General features: G+C 44.0%; 1 protein-coding gene across 6 annotated transcripts in view; it reads right to left on the bottom strand.

Annotated features, from left to right (window-relative positions):
• Positions 1-21,231, bottom strand: part of Rel (nuclear factor NF-kappa-B family member relish) — a 139,480-nt gene that overhangs the window by 30,125 nt on the left and 88,124 nt on the right. For all 6 annotated transcript variants that reach the window (XM_077650106.1, XM_077650108.1, XM_077650107.1 and 3 more), the window contains exons 11-14: positions 10,512-10,637; positions 8,703-9,018; positions 5,046-5,160; positions 1,161-1,362 (exon numbers count right to left, since the gene is read on the bottom strand). In XM_077650106.1, coding sequence (XP_077506232.1) covers positions 1,161-1,362; positions 5,046-5,160; positions 8,703-9,018; positions 10,512-10,637 — 759 coding nt within the window. The remainder of the gene's footprint in view (positions 1-1,160; positions 1,363-5,045; positions 5,161-8,702; positions 9,019-10,511; positions 10,638-21,231) is intronic.

Below are 21,231 nucleotides of genomic sequence, written 5' to 3'. Positions count from 1 at the left end.
TTAATACCCAAGCCAGAAAGGCAGAAGAATGAAAATAAGGTACTAAACCGATCTTGAAGCAAAGCTCTTCCTCTCTGGCATTTCTATCATGCACCCCTCTCCCCTAGCACCTCTCAGTCACATCATAGTGACTTTTATTTCATGAACCCTAGGTTATATTTCTCACACCAAAGGACTGAATACATTTGAGAGTTGAAGATATAGACAAAGTTTACACTATGCCATGTAGTACATGCAACTCAGCGAGAGCAGTCTGGATGTGAGTGCTGTATAACTTCACAGCTTTGCAAAACATCTGCAAATACCATTTCCGCTAGAATCAAGTCTACACAACCTCTACTCCCAGCTTCTATCAAGCTTACCTCACCTGCTCCCTGCTCAAGAACCAAGCACACTGGCACTCCCTCCCCTCCCAGTTTCCACTGCACTCTCCCTCACTTGTGCCTACAGCTAGGAGGGACAAGTGTGCCGGCACCAAGTGCTCCCCTCTCCTCCCAGCTTCCATCTTCACCTGTGCGGAACGCACAGGCTGTTTTCCACGGCACCTGCTGGCCTTCCATTACGCAACGAAACTTCAAGAGGAGAACAATGCACCACAGTTGAAAAGATGGTCGCAGTATCACAGGGTATCGCTTCAGGACAATTTCGGCACCACAGAACATATATCCTCGCAAAATGCCATTATGATGACGCCATAAGCTGATAATGTTACCCATGTTGCCCAAATGTAAGATTAAAATTATTTTGCAGAGGTTGGCATTGATGCTGCTTGAGAGGTTGAAAAAGTAGCCAGCAGCAGATGAGTAGGCGCTACCCAAATAATGACAGCCCTACGTAACAACAAAATGATGCCTGTCACCTTGAAGATATTGTAGAGATGTTGTGTCCAAACGACCGTAACAAATAAATAATTTGTTACTTGATGCATTCTCTGTAACAACAATACATAAGCTGTTTGATGCCAGCAATAGGGACAAGAGAACGCATTTTTTCAGCAAATGAGTTATGGCAAACTCCTTGCATTGAAAATATGGTTAAATCTAGTCTGTCCATGCTGCATCACCTGAATAGCATTAAAGATTAGGTATTGGGAACTCGGCACCAGTTTCTGTGCCTGCACAATTCACAGAGGATCTAGCAGAAGAGACCAATGCACACACCTTCTGCATCAGCTGCGTTAACCAGCAGCTTGGGCCGATAGGACAGCAGCCTTTTGAGACCCTCTTTGGACATGCAGCCTAGAATTGCACAGTGCAGCACTGTGCGGCCCCATCGGTCCAGGCTGGTTACATCAGCGCCATGCACGAGCAGGAGCGAAGAATGGTCACTCCGCCCTTGCAGAGTGGACAAGTGCAGTGGAGTCTGCAACAGTGTCAGGGTTGGACAAGGTAACACTTTCTCACTACCACTGCTCGGAGAGAACCTGCAGCAGCAGAGAAGATGGCTAGCACCTAGTTAAAGCATGCAATACAACAGTATCATGAAGTGAACTGACCGAGTTCAGATATGTATTCAATTTTAAAAGGACATTTCCCGTTAATTTAAGCCTAGAAGCAGTGCACACATTTTATCTCTGTCGGTCACGGTGTCACCACATGTGTACCTCTGGACCTCATGCAAACTAGAGTAATGCACCAAGTTCTTAAGAACTTTATCAACACCAGCTGATAAAAAAACATGAGGTGAAAACATTAACATGCACAATACAGCAGCCATCTTGAGCATGCCTCAAGGCTGGCCTGGAAGCCATTTGGAACTACAGTTCTCTCATTAATTCAAATCTCAAGGGACCACACAGATTTTTTTGTTTGAATTATCAGAAGTGCACCTTAATATAGTCCAAGAAAAAATGAGATTTGCTTTATGGATATCTATGCATAAGAATAAAATATGAGTGAAAGGCACTGATATGTTTACTCAACCAGCAGTCTCCTACAGGCTTTGTGGCTGAAAAAAAATTACAGGCGATCAATGAGACTGATACGGCAGAGTATGCATTAGCATTTCCCCCGAATGGAGGAGCTGTGGTTCAGACTGCGAGCGAGTGGTGTGACCCAGTCTCTCAACCACTGTGCCACACAATGTATCCCGCTCCATACTCCCGATCCAACCCAGCAATCACAGTGGGGCACCCTGTACATCCTCTCCACACTCCCCTACCTGCCACCCATCTTGCCTCCTACCCTCTCTTTGTCTTTCTCTCCCACTTTCCCTCACCTCTGAGAGGGGAATTTTCCTCTCTCCACTTTGCCAACTGCCAACCGAGGCTTTAGAGGGAAGGACAAATATTTCCAACATGGGTGTTGTAAGGCAAAGCATTAAAAAAGTTATCAATAATGGAACTGGTTTCGTATTACAGTAAAACCACATTAACTAGGACCTCACTTAGAATGTCTGAATTATCAGAAAGGTCAAATCTTTAAATGGCTGCAAAAAAACTTTCGAAAAATCATTTTGCACCACAGCTAACTTAATCAGTGAAGAAAATTGGAGGGGACACTTAAGCTCTGCCTTAAGGATATCACACGATAGCGTTGATGAGTTAATGCTCATATATGTGGAATTGGTCATTCTCAACTTTACAGTCGTATGTCCCTGGGAGTCCTCATGCCCCTCCTTGCACAATGGTGCAGTGGTTAAAGGATGCACCACAGCCCTGCGATGGCAGGTGCTGCCACCGGTGGGCCTTCGGCGACCCAAGTTGCTCTTTCCAAGCAACCTCTCACGATCAACCATTAATTTAACTGCCACCTGCCAGTGTGGTTAGTTTGCTCACAATCTGGTGAGTAGGCTGTGAAGACACTACAAGGTCACGTGATCTAGCTTGCCCAACTAGGCTGCTTCTCCGGGGGTGGCTGCCTGAGCCACCCTATGCCACTCTATTTATCACTCACAATACCGACAACGCCAACACCAATGCACGAACCAGATTTTCTGCATAACAGGGCCTTTAACACTATTGTGTTAATAAGCTTTGGTCATCTGCTTTCGACTGAAAAGTGAATGGCAGTGACAATTTTTCGCAAATCCGCCAAGCTGTACTGCATGCCTACTGCTGGGAATATCAAAGCAGAACTGCTCCTAAATACTAAAGTCTTCTGTGGCCTCCTTCATAAGCACGATGCGGTAGCGCGGTGGAGCCTCCTCACAAGTGGCTGCGTTCGTGAAAGGCGGCTCGTGATGAGCGCACATTTTCAGCGCACAGGGACCCCATGGACAGAAGCGAGGGGAATGCACACTTGAGCCAGAATGGCGAGATGCCTTCTAAAATGAAAAAAACAACAGCTACACGCCAATCAGTGGCCAAAACAGCGTGCAAATGGGCTCAGCTCGCTGATCTGCAGCCGGCTAGCTGATATGATCACAGCTGGTAAAGAAACCTCAAAAATGAAACTACGCAGCGACGGTGTACCTCCGATAACTTGGAATGCCAATCGGACCTCAACACAGCCCCTCATTGCGAACACAGCCTCCCATTGCCGCACACATGATGTAGCCGACCTAGGCTGCTGCTCTTTTGTGTGCCGGGAGCACTGGAGCAAGACAGAAGTTTTAATAAAGCGAAACCGTGGCACGAATTAAGCGGCTTTAAGATGCATTGAAAATATACCTAGCCAACCAAAATTTTGAAATTGGTTTGAATTAAGGGGGGACAATAGTCTTTGGGACGAAAAAATGACCTAAAAATCAATTTTTTAGAAATGAGATTTTTGGAGCCTATAGCTATTATTGTTCAACTCTACCAGTTTTCTCCTCCAGGAAATTTGTATTTTGACCATAACATTGTTGCGGGAAAGAATATATTTGCAGCTATGTACACCAGCGAAGCAACAGCTACGAGCGGCACTCAGAACACAGTCAGAACTTCGTCTTCGTCTTCGTCTACCCGTTCACTCGCTCAGTCTCGTCGTCGTCTTCCCGCTTCAATATTAAATTTAGATCACTGTGTGGGCTCAATTTGTGCAGGAGCAGGCGATTTAACACCATAAAAATTTTGGACACCTGGCTGTCTTAGTATGTCAATATCTCAACGTCTAGGACAGCTAGACATGTCGTATTGTTTGCTAAGGGAAGCTGAAGGCACAATGTATGCAATAATTGAACCACAATTGTTCAATCATGCTTCAAAAATTTATAATTTTGCAATGTTTATCTGTGCATGATATTCACACTTAAAATGCTCCTATTCTAAGTGCTATAAAATTACTAATGAGGGTAAAATGAAAAAACTGCTGTGATTATTGCACTTTTTACTCACCATACTATGTAGCCATGGGTTAAAAATTCTTTTTTATTGAGCTATGTTTTTTTGTACTGAGGTACTAATAACTAATTAAAATTAATTACATTAGGAACTAACAAATTAGCTTAAAAAGCAATTTCATATTTTAAAGCAGTAAAAAAAAAACTGAGCAAGTTGATACGGTTTCATTAGGATTGGACTAAAAATAAGGAAAATAGGTCTAAGACAGGTGTCCCCCCGTGAAAGTGTGGATTATCAGAGTATCAGTCATCATGAGCCTACTTACTGTACAGCGACTTACCTGCATGCCCATGAATTATTTAAAGCAGTTTTGCACCACCTCGCAATAATGTGCACCCAATCCTTCACCCCTTCTTCCACTACATTACAGGTAGAACCCCGTTCACAGTACACCAGTGGCTGTACCCATTTGCTTCATATGTAAGCCATTATTTGGCAGCACTTGGCAAACACGCTGGCTATGCACACCATTTCCACTACATGCACACATGGTGAGCAGCCGTATGCCCTCAAACCACAAGCTCTGTGACACATCCAGCACTGAAGCATGCGACCGCCCCAGTGGTTAAATCTAAAGGCTTGGTTGCAGACTAAAGCCTTCCCAACAGCCAAATTGGCATGGCTGCCAGTCAGCAGACTGTCTGGGATAAGCACATGGATGAGATTATACCATGAGTCAACAGGATGCAGAAGTGCACGCTTCTGGAGAGCAGCACTGAGCCTTAAAGCGCAGTCCAACAAAAATGCGCTGTGCTGATGGCAGCACCCAAGAAAGGCTCACCTGTCCTCTGTTGTTTTGCTTGCTCACACATTCTAGATGCTTCTTGGTACTGTCCACAACTGTCAGGAGGGTCTCGAGGAAACAAGAAGGGTGTCCCACAGCTATGTGCAAGGCACTGTTGGGAAAGAGGAGACCACATTTCATGACAGAGAACATGCATGGCTGCAACAACCTCAAGGTACACCATGGTTTAGCTTCCTTTTTCCCAGCCACAAAGCTCCTTGAAATGCAGTGCAGATTCTCCCTGCTTAATCAGCTTCTTGTTCCATCTCCTCACTCAGAACCAATTCAGTACCAGGAAATTTCAAATATGTGGACCCGGGGTTTGCACAGAACATGCGGTCCAAAATTCAAGAATTGCAAGGTTTCAAGGACACAAAGGGGCAATAATCAAGGAGGGCAAGAAATCTTTTTTGGATCTCAAGGATTAGGAATCCTCTGACTCCTTGCTTAGCTTCAATTTCCCTCTCGATGGCCACCACATCTGCTTCTTTTTCCTTGGACTTTCAGCGGGAAATGTTAACATTCACAAGGTGAGTCACACATTCTTAATCTCAGCATCCTCACAGAGACCATCTGCCGACTCCCACAGAAATGTGGGCATTCTTTGCAACTTTGTCTTCTTGTCAGGCAAGTTCTCAAGTTCCAGCTCCAGTGCCTTCCTTTTCACGTGCTGGCATTCTGGGCAATTCTTTGCCAGTGTGCCGCTGACCTGGAGATATGCTTCAAGCTTTACACGTAACTTTTCAGTGTTCATTCACCCACTGTCATCCTATCAATCATCATCTAGCACAGCAGATCACTCAAGTCCACTCTCAGCCAGCTGCCCATCTGACACAGAGTTCTAATTTGCACCACACAGCGCAAAGCACAAAGGTGAAGTGGTGCCACGACGTCGACTGTGCTCGATGCCTCCAGGGCCAGCATCATTATTGTTGCAAATAGGAGAGCGGACGATAAAGAGCGGATTGAAAAAAAAAGAATCCTTGCCGTCCAAAAGATTCTCGAGGAAACGATGCACTCCTGAAGGGTTCGACTTCAAGTGCGATTTATTCACTATAGTTTGTTTGTACAAGAGGAGGACAGTCTGGGATAACAAGAAAACAGGTACAGGAAAAAGGGGAAAGTGGGGATGGAGAGCAAGAAGCATGTCTTGAAAGATTTATGGCCCTTAGGAAAAGAGAGAAGACGGGACACTCGTGAATTTGGTCCGGCTGCATGCTGCACTGTAACTTTGGGTTTTGCCCATCGTCTCCCTGTCTTCCTCCATTGGTCTATCTGAGAGGTGCTACTAGTTGCCATGTAACCTTGCTTTTTAGAAATAATCCAGATGGATCCCAATTTTTCAAGGAATTCGAGAGGTTCATCAAAATTTCAGAAGCTTCATGAGACACTGAAATGGTTTACCAAAAATCAAAGGTATTCAAAATTTCAAGGGTTTGTGCAAACCCTGAGTGGACTACTGAGAGTCACCACAAACGATTAGTGCAACAGCCGATGAATTTTTCTCTGCACAGCTGAGCTTCTTAACATATGCCACTATGGTTCCTCAAACTGTACATCTGCACACATACTCCAGCAACACTGACTGTTTTTAAAAGAATGCTAAAGAAGCGTGCCACGAAAAACATCTGAATTATTGCAGTCTCACAACTTTGCATTCAACTCTTAAAAGGCATGCAGCTTGAAACAACAAATACACAGTGGTGCTCCAACATCCAATCACATGCTGCACACCCTGATTCTAAGTTGTGTGCTAGGCAGGAAATTCCAACTTTTTAGCTTTTCATGTAAGGTGCATATCTTCTGGCACTTCAAGGAAGTTGGCAAAATTACTTTTACAGCTACCATGGCTCACAACACTGATGCTGCAAAGGCAAATGCTCTCTGAAATGTAATCACTGCTTTCCAAGTCCACCAAACCAGTCCCCAATGAAACAGGAAGGACATTAAGACCAGTTTTGGCTTTATCTTTCTACTTGCTATTCCTAGCCACTCTTTTTGGCCTGTAGACAGCTCAAGTGCCATGCTTGTACTCTTGTACGTCAGTCGTCCCACTTGCCAGTATGGTTTGTAAACCACATCACTGCAGGTGCTCAGTGCAAGAAGACCACTAAGCTGGAATGAGTGTGAGCCTACCCCAGTAAAAAGAATGCAATGATCTTGACTGGGCTTGCAATAACAGCAAATTAAACTAATCTGAAATCAATCAGAATAATTCCAATTCTGCCGGAGAACAGTATCACCAAATTAAATGGTTGGATGCTCCTTCAGACTTAGCAGCAACTAATATTTCACCTTCACATGCGTCTTGACTAATGTATGTAAAAACATGCTAAGAGCCATAAATATGGTCTGAATAAAAAAAAAATCGACATGTGAAACAGCAGAACCAACTGAACAAAACTAATAAGAATCAGAAGTTAGTGCAAAGCTAGTTGCAACTGTTGTTTACCATTCTGCAAGATAAAAATAGGTTACTAAGGCAAACATGTAAGAGTTCCACCAAAAATAATTTCAAAATTCTTTAAGAATTACTCTTATACTGTGTTACCATAAATGACAGCAGTCACTTTATAGTCCCCTGTTCTTGGCACGCACTTTTCCTACCAATTTGGAAGTTCGAAAATAACCCTCAAGCGAAACTCTCTTCCAGCCTTGCAGAGCCTAAATGCTGCTTGGACCAGTTCTGGTGCCTCGCAGCATCGTATCCAGTTCTTCATGCACCCAAACAATAGTCAAAAGGAGCCAGATGGCATAGAACTACTCACACCATTCAGTCAACTTCCTTCCCTGTCAAGCTCATTCTACCTCCCTGGTACATTTCATCCCGAGTAGAACGTATTCTTAAAGTTTAGGTTCCATTATATGGAAGAAATGTTTTTTGCAGCCTTTTTGCCAAGCACCTTCAAAAAGTGGAACCGCTTCTCCGCGCAGACAGCTCAATGTTTATTGTGATGTTACATGCTATTATTTACTGCTTTCATTTTGTTTTTTTCGTGTTGTGCTGTAACCACTCCCCTCACTACCAGTGGCCATGAAGGAGTTCTAAATAAACATGTGGAGCTGTGACAGCTGAGCATATAAATTTCATTCACTGATGTCAGAGAACTGCTGAACAGTGTCTGTAAAATCATTCTTCACAACAGCTCTAGGAACTCACTCTGCAATGAAAGCACTGCCACATGTGACGAGCCAACAAGGCACTTAAGCCTAGTAGCTGAAAAGACTTGCACCTTAGTGTTCAGTTGAACAGCATGTGCACCATACTGATTTTTTCGACTATGCTGGTGCAACTTTTTGCTGATGGGCTTAGTGCCTGTGCCAGAACCCTCCCTCAAAGGATATGCATACATGCACAGAGGATGCCCTATTGTTTAACATGAGAAAATGGAACCAAATCTATTCTCACATAAGCAGTAGCTTGCATCAGGCTGCATGTGAGCACATGTATGTGATAAGGTTGTGGCACTTGCTACGTGCATATTGTCAACTTTGGAGGCTATCACCAGTAGACTTAAGACATGCAAAGATATACAGCACAATTTCTTGACAGTTTAAAGCCCCATTTTCATGAATACCCCTAACGTTTTTGTAGTTTTCATGCCATGGGCTTTATACACAATGTTGTAGCAATATGGGCCATCGATTACTTACTTGTTGCCGTCTACATCGCAGAGTGAAGTCAGATCTGAGACCAGCTTGATCAAGATGTCAGTTGAGCAGTTCTTCACCAGGTGCTTAGTCAACCAGCAAAGCAGGCCATACATTGCATCCCCAAGCTGCCTGCCTGCGGCATTGCACCACCTCCTCTTGTAGGCATCATCCCGAGAGTGACTTGGGCTACTAAATTCCTCGTACAGTGGCATCTTGCTATCCATCTTGCAAGGGTTGTAGCCGGCACCATCTTCATCACCACTCAGGGACAGTTTTCTCATAGACTCCTCCAGCTTGCGGCTGTCAGCAGCCATGCCTGCACCAACAGGTGTGCCACATGAAACAACACACGCCTAGTACAAAGTCTGACCCACCCGTCTCAAAAAGGTGCAGAAAACACAACAGCCCCTTTACCTGCGTTTTATATGCAGTGAACGATACTGCACAGGCCTCTGAAAATGGCACATCCTCCAATATGCAGCTATCAATGCTTTCTCCTGTTGCTCATCAGTGCAATGCTAGCAAAAGTCCTGGAAAGATGCCCTCCAACATATAATAAAAGGCTTCCAGCTCAGTGGCATACCTCCAGTGACAGTCACCAGAAGTGACAGCTATGGGAACGGACATGCACAATTGAAGTTGCTACCAGCATTTGAGTGAAATGAACCCCACACATCTCTGTGCAATAAAAACAAACCAATTCAAGTGGGGCGACACTTCCTTGTTTTACTTTTTTCTCCTCCTGCTTTCCAATTCCTTCTTAATGAGTAATGAAAATCACGACAAATCTCGCAGATGACACATCCCTGAATCTGATGTCTTGCCTAATTTGTCACTTAGCTACAGTCATTTGCAAGTAAGAAACCACTGTACAGAAATAAGAATCTGACAAAATTTCAACCGTGCGAAAATGATAGAATACGCTTTGCAGAGTCACATTGGGTAAACGGAAAAGGAGGTGAGAAGTCTTCACCCACTGATGCCCAAACTTGCATTTATCTTTTTTTTTTTTGTTTTTCACGTCTAAAATTTAAGCACAGACTTCACCCATGCACATGAAGGGTATTATCAGCAACGAATGAAACGCGAACAAGAAAACTGAGGTAGCAACACAAATGCACCAAGGTACTAGCTCCTACAGAGCAAATAATAGCGAGGTTGATTAACACTTCTGTAGAAGTCCTTGTGCTTTCGAAGTGACATTAACCTCCACTAGTACAGAGCTTCCCCTGCATAAGAGCGTGCTATTTTGTAGGTCGTGGCTTAGTTGTCTTGTTCGCATTTCATTTCTTGCTGATAGTACCTTTATTGTACAAGAGGAAACACAATATGTTATCGTTCCCATCCAATGAATTGGCATATTTAAATCTTGGTCCGTCACCTCATAAAGCCACAATTATATGACTGCAGAAAGCAGTTCCATGCCAGAATTCTCCAAAAAAAGATGCATCAGTGTGTAGACAAATGGAGATGTGCAAATATGACCTTCACTAGCAAATAAAAATGTGTACATGCTACATCCTATATACCACAAACAAATATGCTGCACTATTGCCAAAACAATAAGCATGATATAATGTCGTGCATCATGACATGATGCATGACAAGCTATGAATAAAGAAGCAGCTGTGCAAGAGAAACTGTTCAATCCCATGAGGGCATGAAGTTAGTGCACTAGAACTGAAAAACAAAGCCAGAGTGATTGCTGCAGTGTTGCCTTCTACTGACAGACTCCTCTCACTGAGATAACTAGCAACAAATGCCCAGAAATGAAGTTGCTTGAAGAGCACTCTACATGCAATTAATTACCTTGGCTGAGGACGGGGTTTGCAGATCCCTCCCACAGCAGACAATAGAAGTCCTTCAGATTCTCATGCAGCACTGCCATCAAGTCGTCACTCAGGAGTGGCTCATCACCCACGTCCTCGCCTGCGGCTGCGGAAAATGAGGGCAGTAGTTGTACAGCCATTCAACTCAGAGTCATTCAATCAAGCTGCCATGGCTGCAAAGCTGGGGTGGAAACTATGAGAGAGCATTTAGCAAAATCCAACCTTTTGTTTGTTTTTTCTTCTTCATTCTTCTTTTTCCTCACCTTCGGGCGCTCCGAGGGCCCATCAAAGGCATTGTAATCTGAATGTCGAAGACACGCGGTCAGAGACCCACAAAAATGCCGCGACTGTAACCCGCATAATTCACTGCATATGGCAGCTGCAATAAGGGCATGCCAGCCAATCCCTGTACAGTGTCAGTTTTCTGCACACAGCGACACAGAGCAGCCACCATGCGACACCAATCTGATGTCACCACAACTCCCACATGACACATGTCCCCTTTTCACCCAACTAAATACTGAATGAGGTGGCTCCTATCAGGTGATCCAGCTTGTCATCGTTCCCCATTTCTAGTGCACAATCCTGTACTTACATGTGTTTGGCCCACCAAATTATATTCAAACATCCAAAAAAGAGGATGCGCCAAGACAAAACTGATCATGTGGCATTAAACAGCGGAGATTGGACCCCCCCCCCCCTTCCCCATTTTTTTTTTTTTCATTCTCTAATGGTGGCAGAACCTTTTGGGTGCTGCCACAATCAATGAACCCAAATCTGTCTTTGCCCTTCATCAAGAAATCGGACCTTTTGGGCTCCGCACATCAGCCTGCTTTCGAAGGCGTTGGCCTCTGACCGCTTGCTGGCCAACAATTCAAGAAAAGTAGACAACATCACGCTTACTCTGACGTGGGTCTTGACAAGGCTTCATGCCCAGCCTGTGTTGCCCCCAGTGACACCAAGAAGGTGCAATGCTAAAAGCAAACCCAAACAACAACAGTAACCTAATAATATTTAAGGCCATGCCACTGACCTATTGTTAGTTGTCGCCACGCTATGAATTTTATGAAAAGCAAACCGCAAACCATCATCATCAGGCTAGCTATCTTCACTGCAGGACAAAGGCCTCACCTATATCCTACCAATTACCCTGTCCTGTGTGAGCTGCGGACCCCTCTCACCTAAAACTTCCTAATCTTGTCTGCCCACCCAAATTTCTGCCGCTCCCTGTTATGCTTGCCTTCTCTCTTGGAATCCACTCTGTCACCCACAAAGACCATTGGCTACCTTGCCTTTGCATTGTATACATTCCCTGTCCATGCCTCTCGAATAGAATGTCATTAACTTACAAAGTGGAAGCTTGGGCGAGTTGGTTCAACATTATTGGAACAGCGCAAAAATGTGGAAGTGAATATGTCGCCATTGCCACATACAGGGTTCTTGTCACTGCTTGTATGTTTTCAGTTGAGATTGTTTGCCGCAGTATAAAAGCAGTGAAAAACCTCAATAACATCCATTGTGAGTCAGCATCCTGTCCGCGTCTTCTTTTCACGTCCACGTCTTTGCGCTGTTCCAATGATCATTACCTCACGTTTGTTTCCTGGCCCACTCTGCCCTCTTCCTGTCTGTTAAAGGGGCCCTGAAATGATTTCGATTTCGATGGGCATACTCTAGAGCAACAGATCTGTTGAGGTGGTCTTTGTGAGTATTCGAGTGAAATTTGAAAGCTCTGCGTGGACAATATAATTTAGAAAAAATTTTTAAAAATCACTGCTCGCAGTAACTCACAACCGATTAGGGCGATACACCTCGCCGCGCATCCCCTACCCCGATGACATCAATGGGCAGAAGGGACAGCCTTCAAGCTCACTGCTATTTCGGTTTCAGTGTCACCAACCGGACGATGGCTGTGACATGTAGTTGGACTTTAGGTCACGTGAAGCATGAAAAAAACTGCAACATTGGAACTGCAACAAAAGACCACACTGATACGTAGTTTTAATTCATTACAACACTTAAACCAGCCTGTTTCAATAGCTCGAATGACAAGAAATGATGCATCAGCAGTTATATATCCATTCTTTTCCTGCCTCACATGACCCAAGTCCGACTGCATGTCACAGTCATTGTTTGGCTGATGAAACCGAAAGAGCGTCAAGAAGAAATTCAATTATAAATTATTTAACGGCCTTAGGCAAATACCATGAGGTGATCCATGTATTCCAATGACTAATGCATCATTTGTAGGAAGAAAATATGCAACTAAAATTAGGTGTCTATAGTCCTTTAAGAAGAATTAAAAATAAAGCACCTTGGCCCGCACTACTTAATAGGTGGCACATCGTCTACAAAGTATACTGTGAGTAAGAGGTCATTTACGTGGGCAGGGAGGTGAGTACACAGGAAGATTCTGTGCAGCTGAATGATCCAGGTCAGTTTTGGAGTGGGTAGTGAGGGAGCAGGTAGGTTGGGGGGCTGTGTGGCCTAGCCCCAAGAGCAGAACTTTCTGACGGGCTAGTTGGTACATCTCTATTAAACAGCGTGCGCTAACAGGACGTACACAGGAAACTTGGAGACAGAGGAAAGAAGCGCAAGAGCAGAGCAAATAATGGTCTCAAGTACGAGCCCTTTTAACCATAAGACCTTTAAGGGTCATAAGGACCCCCATAACATTAAGCATTTTACTGAAGCCTTAAGGATCTTACGAACAGTGCATGCAGCCAACATTTTTTTTCACAGAGATGCCAAAGTAAGGGAGGCCCTGCACCCCCGCTAGGCCCGCACCTGAATGTAGCTATGACAATGCGGCCGCTTGCACATCCTGCATCCTGCACCATTGGCATGCATAAAATCGGATGCGCAATTACAACTGCCAATAGTAGATGCCGCCAAGCAAAACACATTACACAAGGTATCCATGTTAAAAAGTAGATTTGAATTTCATGTCTTTTCTGTCACCCTATGTTTATTTTTGAGCAGACATAATCAGAGATGAAGAGCTTGCTAATGTACATACGAAATAGCCAACAGTCGGCGGCGGTGAGGGGCCGGCGCTGACTGTTGGTAGCAAGTCAGTAGCAATACGTGACCCTCACCAGTGCTTTGTATTGCTCAGTACTTTGTGGGATTCCACTGCCTCCAGTCCCAGTTTTATGTTTAGAGGATTCACGGAGATGCCCAGCAAGAACTAAATTCATTTCCCATGGTAACACAGCTAAGTAAACTGAGAGAAGGAACACATAAGGAGTGCACACCTCTGAGCTCTCTCAACAGGTATCGGCACCACCTAAGCAGCAGCGCAGATGGCGGCAGTGGCTCAAATGACGTCAGTGGCTCAAAATTTTTCAGTTTTACAAGTTCGAGTTAACAAGAGTTTATTGAACTTTGCGGCTTGCAGTAGTTTTTTGTGATGTCAAGTACAATGCAACGCTCAGAACCCAATGGTATGAAAAAACTAATACATTCTTAAAATCATATTTTTCTGGCCAAAAAACAGTTTTTCATGCTTAACAAATGGGATGATTGTTCTTGATGGATGCAATTACTATGCTGCATTAAAGAAATAAAATGCTCAGGAGTCCTTTTTAAAGGTAATATTTGTCCCATTCCCAACATATGCCCATGTACTCTACTCAACAGTTTACTGGTCAAGTTTGTATTAAGATGTACGGTAGTGGCAGAGGTTTTTGGATGCAGTACAACTTGGCTGTACTAAACACGAATAGTGCGCATAGGTTCAACTATCTGATGGCGTCACTCATGAGGAAAATCAACCCCTGTTGTTAAAGGGCTTCAGTTTCTACAAACAGGCCATAACAGTAGCAGTCACTCAGCCTCCATGTGCTTCAGTTAACTAAAATACTCCTCTGAAGATCCATATGGACCAAGGAAGGACAGTTCCAAAACTGCAAAAGCTAAATTATTTCAGGTTTACATGTAGTGACTACGAGACTGATATAAAACAGGCAGAGTAAGTTGTCACTTGGAAACTACAGCTGAACCTAATTCTGTAGAACATGTGTTGGAATCTGACACAAGTGAATGCCTGCAGATTTGGCAAAGCACGAATACATGTTTGGCAAGAACACTTTTTTTACCATACTAGGAAATCCTTAAGAACTGGCAAGCAATGCCGATATTCTCTTGCTGTTATATCCACTGCTACAATTAACAACAGCAGCGGCTGCCTGTTCAGCCATCAACAGCTTGAGACATTTCAGCTTACGTTGACAGGCTGTTAATACAAAAATCCTCATTGCCACTTTCCGCTGCACCAACTTCAAGTGATAACTTTGGTCAGACAAGTCTAAAGACACGTTGGCTGTTCGCAGATTGGCCACAACATGGCGCCTTCAGCAGCACAGTGATAAAACTTTTGTTTTAACAGCTTCGGCGTACTGCATCCACTGAAGAAAGCTAAAGCTCTGTAACACTGAAACTATATGTCATAAACCGATGCCATATGAAGGTACCCATGCAGGGACCCACTGGCATGTTTATTTGAGGTGACATCTCTTGCAGTCCTATGTCAACACTTATACACAAAAATGCTTCCATCCAAAGCTATCTGCCCCACTGCTACAACTCCCTGTCGTTACTCAGGCACTAGCCCATGCATGAACAGTAGATGTGCCATTGCAAAATGCACAAAGAACACACCTGCAAAGGCAGTTTTGAGTTGATGTCCCAGAGAACCCTTTGGATGATCCCATACAGTTTACAACAGCTAACTTGCAGAAAAGCTCATTGCTGTAAACAAACCTGGTGCAACTACTCTGCACCTAGATAGAGTGCACCACCTCCATTTGGTTCTGAACTTTTTCACCCTACCTGAATACCAACATTCACACAAAACTGCAGTGACCAATTTGCACCAAAGCTCACCTAATTTTTTTTTGTACGCTCAGATACATCAGTACCAGGTCATAAAACATATCCATGTGATCTGTTCAGAAAGAACACTTTTGTTTGGCTTTGGCAGTACATAATGGGTGAAACTGGCCTTATGATGGCTGTATGGCAGTAAATGCTAGGTTAGTGAAAATGACGGCTACGACGAAGAAATCATCCCACTCCTCGCTTCAGTCGCAATGAGGTTGTGCTTACTCATCTTTCTTGAAGCCACCCAAGAAAGTTGGGCAAACCCAAGAAAAGCCACAGCTGAAATATCTTTGACCATCGCACAACATCTGATTGCCATTAGCTAGCCTAACGGCTTCACTTAAGGCCATGAAAGCACTCAGCTCTGATACCTGAACACTTCATTGTTGGCACTTCGAAACTGTGCACCCTTAGTCCACTAAAACGCTGTTCTGTACAAGCCAGAGCAGCACCTTGGCAGCATGGGGCAAACCCGAAATGTTCTCTAAAGCCATCCCAGTGAATCGGGTGCATTTCAAGCATGCTGCTAGCGCAAGACCACACAAAGCCAGCAGCTGGCTCCCCAGAGAGAAAGGAGTGAAAAGCAGACAGATCTCGGCAAAAAATGAACACTAAATGAAGCAGATCTGAGAGACGCCGCGTATGAAAGGTGACTGCATAAGACTGTCATTGTACTCTGCTGAAATAATCAAATTAAGTAAATAAGTAATCAAGAACAAACGCACAGCACACAGCACCTAGTTATAAGCCTAATATAAAGCATGCAATGCAAGGTTTAAAATTTAAAAGTGCTACTGCACTTTACTATGAGGAGGCATTGTGCTGACGCTCAACACAAGTTAAATGCCTGTGTTTGGCAACGGAGAGCTGGGCATGCTCATTTGCTTCCTCGAGCAGGTATTTTCGGTTCCAATTCTTTCAGCTGTAAGACAGTGCTCATCATGTCATGTGCCCACCTCTTGCCTTTGGTACACAAAGTGTGTGTCATTTCAATTTCACTTCAAAAACATAAGACAAAAGCTGTCATCTGGGCCCGTGGAAAGCCCCTGGGAGCCAAAATGGGTGCGCAAATGCTAACAATCCCAATGAAACATGTGACAACGATGCAGAAAATTCTGCAATGCATGTGGCCTTCTATATATATATATATATATATATAATATTTGCGCGTGTAACTTTTAGTGCAGCAGGATAAGAATTTTCAGCCTCCACAATTAGGCTAGGCTCGTGCCTCTACTCCATCCCAGTAGTTCATCACACCACTATCTAAGCTGCGATGAGTGCATAGGCAACATTCCGATGCTGCGGAATGTAGTGCCAGTATAAAATAGGCATACGGGCATATGGTGCAGAGTGCTTTAAGGTGCACATGCACCAAGCACGATTTCATAACGAACCTTAACATATCGTCACGGTACGCACGCTATTTCTGCAGTTTAATGAGAGGGACTCTTGCATGCTCTAAAATATGTTTTCCAAAATGGCGGCGCCCTTACAAGCAGCACCCCCTCGCCTCGGACTGAATTCGTCATTGTTACTGCCCCCATTTTCAGTACGTTCACTGGCCATAAATGGGGCACTGGGCTTTCGCGTCTCATCTCACCTATAACAAAATGTATGAGCAATAAATTTGCTTTAATTTTTATTTAGATTCAGTCGTAAACAGGAGCGTCAGTTTGTTGACATAAAGGCTTCCCATTCTAACGACCAGATGGCACCACTAGGCCGAACTTATCGTTGCATCTCCGTTTGCATACGCTGAATTAAAAGTGCGAATGTGACAAACAGTGCAACACCCCACAAAATGCTTGCGCCTGGCATAAGTAAGCGTGCATCCGCTTATGGTATCTAGACAGCGTCGATTTATACTGTTTTCTAACCATATCTGTGTATGCCGTGAGCAGACAACACACAGACGACTAGGTGCAGATGAGCACGTTTAACGCGCTCTCCTGATTGGCTGAGGATGCCTCTGCCTTTGGTAGTACTGCAAGTTAGTTATGGGATGGAGTATAGCCTGCTTCATTGTGAGTGCCTCTGCAGTGTGCAAATGCTCCGGGAAGCTAAGAATGAGGGATGAGCAGTCATTGGCAGCAAAAACCATGAAAACTATGTCAGTAACCCAGTCAGAGAGTGTTCAAGTGCAGCAGTAAGCTCATCACTTGCAATAAGGACATAGTAATCATAAAAAATGAGGACATCAACGTGGGAAACAAATACACCAACAAACACAGACTAATGGCATATTCCAGTGGGCGAACAGAAGCACTCAACGGTGGTGCTCCCACAAGTTATCTCGCAAGAGCGAGCACCTTCCAGTACGCGGATGGGTGTGAGGGCAATTTCATAGAGTGATAGAAAAGGAGCCGTTCCAATATGTCGAGTGCAGTTGAGAGAAGTCGTGGCTGCTCTCATAAAATGCGGAGTGCGGAGGAGGTTGTTTGACATTCAAACGTCATATTCTTGTTGTTATTTTTTTTTTGTTATTCCACTGCTCTGTGCATGCATGCTTTCTCTTCCTTCTCCCAAGCTCCACAGGTTGAAAGCAAACTGTCGTCTCATACCACATATGCACAGTGTGTGCTGGCAACAGGTGCAAGTTGCAGTGCAAGCCCACACCTGTGACTCTGCCCCTGCAGTTGGCGCTTAGTGGAAGCAGACTAACATCTTGCAAAAAAAAAGGCTTGGTAGCTTTAATTTTCGAACACAGACTCAAGTTCAGGCTCTCTGCTGGAAAAGGTTGAGGAAACAGTGGAGATGTTGGTATGCCCATACACGATTGCCAACAGCACCACCCAAGAAAACGAAAAACATGTCTGACAGTCGTGTTGTAGCTAGCATGCAAACAGAGAATGGTTGGTTGGGAAGCAAACGTCATCAGGAGGCATACTGTTCTCAGAGTGCAGCAACATTTCCAGTGGTAGAACAAGTACTCCTTCCCTCGGCGTTGTACCGCTCTACTCTTCCCTGCTCAGGGCTTCTGCTCCTGAACGCCCGCTGGAATGCACCATAAGTGTTTGAATTGTTTCAGTAACAGAGAGAAAGACCTTCCTTAGATCTGTTTTCACACTTGGCTGTCAATAGCAAAGCATCCAGAGAAAAGGACTTCAAACTGGACTTCAAGCACTGAGCTTGCATGAAAGTAAACTCAATGCTAAATTCTAGGAACCTTAAGCGATGAAGGAAATCTAACCTCTCATCTGTCTGATGAGATTGGCAAGTGACCCCAAAAGTACAGACAACAGTTTGCTTGAGGTACCAGTGACAGTGATGCAAGGACCTGCACGCTCAAGCCAGCTTAAGCACCCTAACCCCCCCCCACCCCCCCCACCCCCCCCCCCCCCGTGCATGCAGCCATTTGTTTCTTTCTTCAATGTCATAAAGGTTGAATGAATATCACAAATATCTAGTCAAATTTGCATGCCTTATGTGGTGACAACAAATGGCATAGTGCTGCTGGGAACTGCAATGCAAAAATCATTCATGTCAATGCAACCCACAAAGGAGTGGAGAAAATGTGCAGTTACCTTCTTCGACGTGAGTTTTTTGCACTAAAAATGACACAACAGGCGGCAAGCTGCTACACTTTTTCACATCTTCACCTAAGCATAAGCTCTGCGTTCACTTCCTTGTCTGGCTGCCAAGACAGGCAAGCTGTAATCTGTGATACACTGTCACTGTACAGAATGGATGATGCACTCCAAGAGAGAGAAGCCCATAAAGCTATTAGCACATATAGCTAAACACCCTTTTGGCATGCTGAAAGGATGACTCCTCATGACATTATGACACAGACAGCAGCTGACTGCAGAAAGTAACATAAACATTTCCCCCAGTTTTGCCTTCTCGGAAGGCACGGTTGCTGCGTAGTTCTATAACCCTGCCTTTTGGCAAAGCCTCAGAGAACAAGTCACCAAGAGGACGACCTACTGGTCTTCTCTCTTGACTCATTCCATGGGGCCTAACACTGCACAAGCACTATCTAGCAAATGCAGTGGTATTTATCGACATAACTTTTTGCAACAGCTAAGACTAAGATTCTTTTAGAGATGCTCAAGAAGCAGTCTCTAGATAGAGAAGCGACTGGTAGCAGTACCTAGTGTAGCCACAAGGGGCATTCAATAGGTCTTGTTTTCTATGCGACTTATTTATTAGGTCATCTGCAAGCCATCAGCAAAGAATGAGGGCGCCTGTTGATAGCAATGGAGTATCACATTGGTGATCCCTTTGTCAGGCGCTAAAAGCATGTACTCTTCAAGTGTTCCTTTATCTTGGATACATGCCAGAATACCAAAGATGAAACGTCACTGCTCTAAGGTGGGTGAGGCTAAACAGCTGCCCTGATCACTCTATGACGGCATACAGAAACTAGTGCACTGACTGACTAAAGTGTACCACCGCTGCTGGTGAGGACTACACTGAAAACTGACACGCTCCTAAGAAGGAGGACATTCCAAACTCTTAACTGAATTTAATCTTTCAATTTCATCACTTAAGGGGGGATGCGAGGATCGGAGGTGGAATTTTATAAATGAAATTTGGCATACCTATCGGAAAGTTCACTGAATGCTCAAATATTTCACTGCAATACCTTAGGCAGTTTTGACATCATAAATTTTTATATTTTTCATTGCTGTACCAAACTTGCAGAAACCCAGGCGTGACAACAAAACATGGGAGGAGCCTGCAGCCACTCTTAAAGGTGCATTCTTAGAAATTTCGAATTACTGTCCTGTGCGGCCGATTGCCCTAATTAAATTGGATTAAACGTCCCGGCTCCCGCCTTTCTTTTTTTAACTCAACGCGGTAGGCAGGAGGAGTCACCCAATGGATCAGCGAGTCCCGTGGCGGCTTGCCGCTCTGCCATCGGCAGAGTGATACGTAAATCAAAGAGTCCACGTGTATATTTATTTCCATGGGCCTAATTTGCGGCTATATAGTCTGTGACTGAAAACTGTTTATTCATAAAAACCTAAAAAACAAAATAAAAGCGAAAACCAAGCCGACACTGGACTGGCTGAAAGGCACTCTACGCGTTGGTTGACTCCGCGTACTACCACGTTCAGTTCAAAAAAAGGCGGGAGCCAAGACGTTTAATCCGATTTCATTAGGGCAATCGGCCGCACAGGATAATAATTCGAAGTTTCTAAGAATGCCCGGAACATGTAGATAAAGTTCCTGCGGTAAAAAGACGAGTTCAGGTTCCTCTTTAGTGCACCTTTAAGTTTTACCCCAAAAAATGGCTGATGCATGACATTCTCCAAATATTTGAGCAGCCCGATTTCTTTCTACACAGAATTTTTTATCCACGCTTGCGTAATGCATTCATTAGTCACGTCAAATTAGTGACAGTGAAAAAAATGAGAAAATAATTAAGAAATATAGGAACGTCACTGCATATAGAATTTATCAAGGAACACAATGCAACAAGCAACATGAAAATCCATGAAGCCATTGCCATGCTATGCTTTCTGCAAGCAGGGAAGTCAGGTCAAAAAACGCCGAGAAAATTGGCATTTTCACAGAGATTTCAGCCAGTTTTATGCTACCTGCGGTCACAAAACGTTTTTTAAAGTCCCTTATGGGCTGTTTCTGGGGATATTTTTTTTTTATTTAATTACAAAGACCTTCACATAGCAAATCTGGTGCTTTCTGAAATGCAATTTTTTTTCAAAATTTTTGTGAACAAGTTACAGTCCAAAAGGCAAACTTTACTCATGCCCCTCTCCTCAATTGAACATGTCCTACTGATTATATGTCCACATCTGATTATATAAAGGCATGTGCAAGCAGAGACCTTTATATTGTGATGTGCATAT

Source organism: Amblyomma americanum, chromosome 1, assembly GCF_052857255.1.
Source record: "Amblyomma americanum isolate KBUSLIRL-KWMA chromosome 1, ASM5285725v1, whole genome shotgun sequence".
NCBI classification, from domain to species: domain Eukaryota; kingdom Metazoa; phylum Arthropoda; class Arachnida; order Ixodida; family Ixodidae; genus Amblyomma; species Amblyomma americanum.
This window is presented reverse-complemented; position numbering and strand designations above follow the sequence as displayed.